Source organism: Citrus clementina, unplaced genomic scaffold (genome assembly GCF_000493195.1).
Source record: "Citrus clementina cultivar Clemenules unplaced genomic scaffold, Citrus_clementina_v1.0 scaffold_2, whole genome shotgun sequence".
Taxonomy (NCBI): Eukaryota; Viridiplantae; Streptophyta; class Magnoliopsida; order Sapindales; family Rutaceae; genus Citrus; species Citrus x clementina.
The window spans coordinates 12,017,165-12,025,929 of record NW_006262688.1 but is presented as its reverse complement, the minus strand read 5'-3'; the positions used below and the strand labels follow the sequence as shown (position 1 = coordinate 12,025,929).

General features: G+C 28.6%; 1 protein-coding gene across 1 annotated transcript; it reads right to left on the bottom strand.

The window, feature by feature from the left end:
* Positions 1-4,626: 4,626 nt before the first annotated feature.
* Positions 4,627-7,293, bottom strand: LOC18051938 (N-alpha-acetyltransferase MAK3). The gene is made up of 4 exons (XM_024191311.1): positions 7,057-7,293; positions 6,848-6,968; positions 6,125-6,180; positions 4,627-5,098 (listed from the first exon to the last, which is right to left on the bottom strand). Exons 1-4 carry the CDS (start codon positions 7,246-7,248, stop codon positions 4,853-4,855), a joined length of 615 nt encoding a protein of 204 aa, XP_024047079.1. The 5' UTR covers positions 7,249-7,293; the 3' UTR covers positions 4,627-4,852.
* Between the last annotated feature and the right edge of the window lie 1,472 nt (positions 7,294-8,765).

Sequence of the window (8,765 nt, the reverse complement as noted above, 5' to 3'; positions counted from 1 at the left end):
TGTATCACAAAGATTCGATTTTAGGGATGAAATTTTGAGTAAAGCGATGACATGTGCTAACAATGAATGAAAATTAAGTAAAGCTATAATGGTGTTAATTTTTTACTTTTTCTTAATGTTATTTCTTATCGAGCATGAGCTACTAATGAATCATAATAAATTATTTACTTGAATAGTATGAACGATATTAGAATGAACTTTATTACCATTACTTCGTTTTATTTATATTAGAATTAGAATTAATTATTTTAGATTATTAAAATATCATCATTAATTATCCACATCATCATCGTCATTATTATTATTATTATAGTTGATATTCTTATAGTCCTTTTTTTAGAAAGTAATTATTGTTATTAAAAAAATTGTTGGCAACAACAACAATAATAATAATTTATCTTTCTTGATCAATTAGCTTCTTCCTAGATAGGGATGGCAATGGGGAGGGGAGGGGAGGGGACCGATCTCCCCGTACCCATCCCCAATATTTTGCGTATGTCCCCGTCCCCTCCCCGTCCCCGTCAGAATTACTTAAGAGAATCCATATCCCCTCCCCGAATAATAACAGGGGATCCCCGAGGGTCCCCGATCCCCGAATAATTAATACATTTTTTTTTCAATTTTGAGTTAATCATATTAAAATAAAAAATTCAAATAAAAGTAAAGTTCGAAATATATCTTACATTAATATCTATTACAAAAGTCACATACATTAAATTAGTAAGTAACGCAACATGCAATGAATACAAACTTCTTTTACAAACTATCATGAACAAATTAATAGTTTAATACAAAATTGTTACAAATAAAATCGAATTTAGATTCAAAATTAACTTTTTCAATGGTGGCGTGGGCACTTTATAAATGTGGACTATTCCCTTTACAATACAATAGTTAAATCGGAGCAAATCAAAAGCAAATATTAGATTAGATTAGATTAGATTAGATTATATATTAAAATTGTGATTCGTCGTGGGCAATTATAACATCTAAAAATAAATAAAAAATAGATTTAAGTTTAAAATATTTAAAGAATATTAAAATAAAATAAAAATGTTTGGCTAATAGAATTTACTCGGTCTTTTTAATGTCCTAAATAAAAATTTAGGACTTTAATTAGTTAATTAGGCCTAAAAGTTTAATAATATAAATATTTTGATATTTTTTATTTTTACCAATATTTATAATTTTATAATTTAAATTTTATAATTTATTTACTAGTAATTTTAAAAAATTAAAATAAAATTAAAAATTAAAATGGGAAAATGGGTAGGGGATGGAGATTCCACCTCATCCCCGTCCCCTCCCCAAATAAGAAATTGGGTATAAAATTATCCTCATACCCTCTCCGAATGGGGAAAATCCCCGAAGGTACCCGTCCCCGTGGGGATTTTTACCATCCCTATTCCTAGATCAATTTAACCGTTTGAGGTAATAGAAAGGTGCTGGGTTCATCGGCTAGAGTTAGGGATTTGCAATTTTTTTAATTTATATTTTTGTATTGTACAAAGGGTGTTTTGAAAAAATTGAAAAAGTAGTAGTGGTAATTTAGTCAATCTCGAGAATGGGTTATACTCCCAACGTCCCATTGGGAATCAATAGTCTAGTCTCTAATAATGAATCCCAATATTGTGTGGACTCGTTGAAATTCATTTAACCCTCATTGTATTGCATATTTGCATTTAATAAATGAAATTATTCAAATATTAACAAATTCAACCTTATTGTAATAAAACAAAATGAAATGATCAATACTTATCATATAAACTCAAAAATAAAAGTTCTTATATCATTCTGAATCTATTAGAATTTTTTTTGGTCAAATCTCAGATAAGCACAAACTCTAAATGATAACAATAGGTAAAAATTGATAATGTAATAATAGAGATTAGGAGAAAGATAAAGTTAATTCAGCAAGAAAGAGTAGATAAAGAAAAATTGATAGAAAGAGAAGCCAGTTTATGTTTTAACCATTGTTACAATGGAGAAAGAAAATAATTGATAAGGGTAATTTTATAATTTTTGAGAACTAGTGAATAAAAAATAAGAAGTTGTAATTTGATAATTATTTTAATCAAAAAAAGGGCTTGAAAGGAAATTAATAGATTCAAATAGTTCTATCTTAATATAAGTGGAGCTTTGAGATAGGATCTCATCACCATAATGGGGTTCGGTTACGGTGCAATTGCGGTACTGTGCTATAGTTGCATTCAGCCGTTAGATACACTTGAATGGATGGGGTCACTGACAATTAAAGTGCCTGGTATTATTTTGTCAATGTTATTTTTTATACTAATTTTAGGAGAAAAAATTGAGTTTTTTGATGTGACATTTTTGTTTTTTTAAGTACGTTTGGTGGCAACTTGCTTTATGATGAATGATGAAAACTAAAAATAGCGAAAATGCATTTAATAGTTTATTTGAGAAGATGTATCTTTGAAAAGACCTTTAGTAGAAATTATATTTTGATTAAATTATTAATTATATATTCCTTTAAAAATATTATGATTATTATATGTATTACGAATTTTTGGTAAAAATAATAAAATCAAGTGATTTTTTAATTTAAATTTTCTATTCAAATGTCCTTTTTTTATTTCAGAGGGTTTTAAAAAATAAACAAAAAGAAAATATTAATAATCAAATTCTAATAGATGGATTACTTAAAAGTTGATAAAAGAAAAGCATATTAGAAACAAAATAGAAACAAAAAATTAGAATAGAGAATATAGGTGGCATCTATTTTTTTGTTTAAAATCTAAATAGATTGAATTAATCTGCATTATGAATAGTATCGAATGTTTGAATATGAATGATTTGTTTTAATTGTTAAAGACAAACATTAAATTATTTTTTTAACTTAAAAAATTTAAAATCTAGTATTTGTATATTGGCGCCCTTACAAATTATAAATGTTAAACAAATAATAAACATCTCAAAAAACTTAAATAAGATAATATATTATTATAGTGTAAATCATGTTCAATTGAATACAACCCTTTATATTCTAAATTAGTATACGTTAATCAATTTTATTGTAGTTTATGATGTTTTTATATGAAAAATATTCATAAAAATTATGAAGATAAATATGCTAATTTGAAGAAAATAAAAAGATAAAAATAATTATAGTCTACCAATATATTATCAGAAGTTACAAGATGGACAGTAATGCTAATTGTTAAATTTTATTTTGGTAAGGATGAAAATTAATTAATTAGATATGAATATTTTGGAGAATATCTTTTAATGATATCATTTAAACTGTTTTAGATTAAGTGAAAAGCTAAAAAAAATGGCTTTATAACTTAACAACTTAATGAATTAATGACATTTATTTTTTTATTTGAAATCTGAATACATTGAATTGGTTTGAAATATGAATAGGTTTGAATGTCTGAATCTGAATAATATTTTTTTATTTGAATATTTGAAAATAAGTATTAATTTTTTTCAACTTAAAAAATTTAAAAATATGTACCTTTACATTTGTAGCCTTCCTAAATTTGAATGTCAAATAATATATGTATGTATGTATGTGCGTGTGCGCACACACACACACACATTAGTACAACTCTAATATGTTATCATATATAAGCAAACCTCATTTAAGTGAATACATAATGATTTTTTAATTATAATATACAAATTTATTTTTTAATAAAAAATATATAATTACATAAAAAGATCTTAAAAATAATACTTTTGATTACTAATAATGGAAGATTCAAGAACTTATGAGAGAAGCAAAGTGAAGAGGGATTCCATGACAACTTAAAAAAATAAATAAAGATAAGTTTAGTGGGTAAATGTACATGGGCGGATTTTAAGATAGGTATGAAAAATAAATAATAAAGTAGGGATTTTTTTTACATTAAAAATTAGTTCGCTGATTTAGGTTTTTCGATTTTAAGAAAAAGTAAAAAAAATGAACTTATTTTATTAAATCAAAATTATCTATAAAATTTCACAAATTTATAAAAATATATATTTTTAATTAACTTAATTAATTAAGTTAAGTCACTTTAAGTTATTAAGTTAAAAAACAAACACTCTCTAAGTTGAAAAAATAAACAGATTTAATGACTTAATTGGTTGAAGTTAAATTAATGAAGTAAAAATGAAAGAGCCCTTACCAAATTAAGAAAATAACGCCACTCTTGGCTAATTGTGTCCCTACAAACTTGCATGCCATGAATATTTGCATGAAAGACGCTCATGGGACCCAAAAGCGATGAAAAGGTAGAAAACAAAAGCCCAAAACGCCAAAAGTACGCTCTCCACTTTCCTTTGGCAATTATGAAAAATACGAACATATTGTTCACATAAAAAATTGAAAACTCACCAGTGCAAACTGCTAGCAAACATATTTTATTATTTTTTATTTTTGTACAACGAGAAACAACAGATAAAAAATAATATCGAAGGCATCCTTAGTCGGTATTTAGTTGGCAGAAACAATAGGAAAGGAGAGGAATAGAAAAGAAAGGAAGGAAACAAAATGAGTGAAAAAGAGGGCAATAAACAATTGACTCAAATGCATTACACATATAATGCACCTGAGACTGGGCAGGCGAAAAATGAAAAGAAGGCATTCACTTGGAAAGTTAAATTCAAAATTAGAATGATTCTACTCAAAATTAAAAGTGTATCTAAACCAACTAAAAAGCACATTGGAACTACAAAAAAGAACACACTGATGTCAACTTGCAAAATAGAATGAAATCTGCTTCCAAAGGTTCTATCTGCAGAAAGATTATAGACATCTCGATTAGCAGAACTCAGATCTATGTTACAGTTCATAAATTGAATATGCAGAGGTTGAATGAAGCATTGATGGAAGATCCAGATTTTACGAGATGTGATGATGTTCTGGACATTCTTCCGGTGCTATGTGATCATGATGCCCATGGCTCTCGACTTTGTCTGCCATCATAGACAGGGAAGGATGTATCTCTGGGCAGGGGAATAATAGCTTCAGACGGAAAGCATCAACACCATTCAAATAGTACCGGAAGAGCCGTTTTGCTCTAATAAACCCAAGACGGCCATATAGTGCAAGAGCTCCTTTGTTTGTGACTTCTGCTTCCAGTGTCACCTTCAGAAAATATTAGTGAGATGATTAGCGAATGACTCACTCAATCTAGAGCAATGCTCCAACATGCATAAAAAATGAACATCACAGACCAGTTGACAACATGAAGCTCAGTAAAGAACATTTATGTAGATAGATCAAGTTGGATAAGCAAAAACTCGAATGGTTTCAAAATTCATCAGAAATCACCCTGAATTTCTGAAAGCGCAAGAAACAGCCTATACAATTTGCAAAAACCTAACTGACAATGAAAGTTGTTGATGAAAATACAAACCAGCGGGTACCCACTCACGATTAGAACATACCAAAAGAGGTCGCTTAAATTTACCACTACATTTTTCATCCACAGCAGAGTTTTCTACTAATGAAAAAAAATGGTAAAGTTCTAATTTCTAAGACATAATTTGAGAACTTTTCCCCATATATTCCACTCTCCCAATAACTTCCAGTAAAATATGACCTCAATAAAAACCAATCACTGGCACAAACCCATCTAGCCAGCAAAATATCAGTGAGCATAAGTGAAAACCATGAAGAGTAATGGTTAATTCAAAACACAAGGTGTGAACACTTAATACTATGCAGTAAAATAGTTATCTTTAGGCATGGACGAGTGTCGGTACAAATGTGAGCAAGGACAAACATACAACTCCTAGTAACCAATTTGTTTGTCTAATAAAATGCACACAAGAGAAGAATTTTTTTTTTTATATAAATTCAGACCAAATTCAAGGAAAATATCAATAAATCAATATGCAGGCATTTCTTAATAAAACAAGATGGAACTGGATCAGCTACACTCTTCACAATATGCATTCCATTACTTCAAACTTTTCTTGCACTTTTATGCTTTCATGGTGTAAGCACATGATAGTTTTTGGTTGCTTGAAACAAAAGCTAATTGTCTCATGACTTAATATTGAAATTCTCTCCACAACTCTGTCACTTTATCAGTCACAATAGATTGAATAGAATGATGTGCAGACACCAAACATAATGCATGAGAACAAAATCAGAAAGCTAATGTACCTCTTCACAGCCCGATTCCATCATCACCTTAATCGATCTAGTAACAAGCTCAGTCGCTGCGATTCAAAGAAAACATAATTCTTTATCAGTCATAAACTTGTGGAATGCATAAAGATGATCAACTAGTCCCCTTAAATTTTAATTAAGGCCTTAGATGAATCTGGGTGACTAGCATCATTTCACAAAACAGTTTTAAATTTTTCCGAGCCAAAAAAACTACAAAGTCCAGAGGTTCTACATCTTGAAAACAGTTTTGAGATAAGAGCATAATATAACTCTTCAAAAGTCGAAATGCCTGGAGACATTTTCATCATACTTTGGAAATAAACATGGTGAATGCACCAGTTTCAAGTTTAGTTCACTAAACAATATCAGGGGTTCAATGATGTTTATTCTAATAATGAAAATGTTGATTTAAAAAAAAAAAGGTTCTGGAATCATACTAGCAGAAACATTCTTATATTTACAAAATGGTAACCAACAGGCCCTTACAAACACATATTTCGAATTCCACTCAATTTCAAACTTTCAAAGCAATATCATCGAAGATAGCAAGTAACAACATCATAAGTATTAATAAATATCTGGAACAAAAATTAAATTTCATCAAGTAAGACAGCTTAACACATGCACAGTGCATATATAGACTTATATAACGTTTCCATATAGAAAGAAATTAATGCCCATTTATGCTAAACTTGCTATAAGCAAAAAGAAAATTACCAATGCCTCTTCCACGATAAGGTTTAATAACTACCAACATTGCAATGTAACCTCTAAACGTACTTCGATGCTCACCCATTTTACAAACAACTGTCCCCACGCATTTACCTTTGTGAAATGCCTATCAAATTACAAATTGAAGCCAACCCATTACTTAAAATTAGAAAAATAAATTAAATAAATTCGAAGTTAGAGAAAAAGGGCGGTACCAAGAAAGAAAGGTGGGGCCAGAGATAGACGAAGTAACGGTAGGTGAAGATTGAGTAGGGTTCGCTAAGTTCTTGATCGACGAGGTTCATGATCAACGGCAGGTGATGCTCGCCGCCGTAGCTTACGTACTCTATCTCTGATGGGTCGAACTCCACTTTGTGCATTCTTGCTTCTCCTTCTTCTTGTTCCATTGTCTCTTTCAGTTCGCTTCCAAGGCGAGCGGCGAGCAGAGAACGTGACTTAGGATGTCTTCTACTAAATCAACCGAGCTATTTTTATAACTACACTCTTTATATTGGGCCATGAACGGGAGGGTCAGTTGGCCCAACTGCAAGCTCATTTGTGTGTCCATGTGTGTATTTTTATCTTTTTAATATTTAGCTAGCAATTTTATTAATTAGTTTTAAATACATGAACATAGTATAAATATAATAGTTATATGAGACCATATTTTTTTTTTGTTGTTAATATTATTTATTAAGAATTATGTTAACTTAGTGTTCCAAAAATTAAAAAAAAAACAGAATTAGGGTGTATAAAGAAGAAAATATAATATTATAACAAAATTTAAAAAGAATACAAATCCAGTGAAAATTTGTTGCATTTTAATTTCCCATTGTACTACTAACGGGTGATCACTCCTAACTTTCATATAACTAAGATTCTGTCATTAGAACATAATAAATAGGAAAATGAAAATAATATGTTATTTATCACAAAATTTCCTTGTATACGTATTATTAGAACATAATAAACAAGAAAATGAAAATAATGTGTTACTTATCACAAAATTTAAAGTAGTTATAAATTTATTACTAATAATCATTCAAAAACATATCCCAAATGATGTGATATTTATGAGATGAATGAAGAAAAAAATTTAATAAATTATTTTGAAATTGGGTAAAACCATTGATCGCTTAATAAATGTTACATCATATTACTCTTAATTTTAAATTCGCATATTAGGATAAAATGTTAAGATGGCATTGATTAGCATTATTGATAATAGTCTAGTGGTCTACGTAGTATTACTTTCCACATGCTTAACTTCTTGATCTTATTTGAAGTTAGAACTAGGCAAAGGCCGAATGCAAAGCTAGTAGAGGGCTGGCTTGGGCTTTTAGCCCAGATTATAGAGTCCTATCCTATAAAACTTTGAGTTGGACTATTGGCACCCCTCTCATCTCCTCATAAAACCCCCTTCTTAGTTATATTCACTTTATTTCCGAAAATGTCCCTTTTTTTAGATTTACTTTTTTAAATTCTTAATTTTCATTTGATTTGTTTTATTGTTAAAACTCAAAGTATTATTGTGTTATTTTTTTTAATTATTTTCAATTTTATTATTAATCTACACACAAATTAAAAAGTTATATGAGTGATGAATTTTTTAGTGTTAATCATTGGTTAAAATAACACATATTTTAAATTATAATTTTAAAGTAATTTTAAGTATAAAATATTTAATCAATAAGAAATCAAAAGAGAAAAATAGATTATTCTAAATTTGCACAATTTATTTTAGTTAAATAGGAAATAACATATATACATATTTTTTTAAAAGGATTGATTATGAATTAAGTAATTTGCTGGAAAAAAATTTATATGTGTTTAATTTTCAATTGTCCTTAATTGTAATTTTATTTAAAATGGGGTTTTACAAGAATAATGTAGGGGTGCCAATAGCTCCACTCTAAAACTTTAT

Excerpts from the sequence above, each read along its gene's own strand:
- LOC18051938 (XM_024191311.1), bottom strand. The coding sequence starts at position 7,248 with ATGGAACAAGAAGAAGGAGAAGCAAGAATGCACAAAGTGGAGTTCGAC. Across the intron at positions 6,969-7,056 it reads GGCCCCACCTTTCTTTCTTG|GCATTTCACAAAGGTAAATG; the intron begins GTACCGCCCTTT and ends GTAATTTGATAG. Across the intron at positions 5,099-6,124 it reads TGGAATCGGGCTGTGAAGAG|GTGACACTGGAAGCAGAAGT; the intron begins GTACATTAGCTT and ends TATTTTCTGAAG.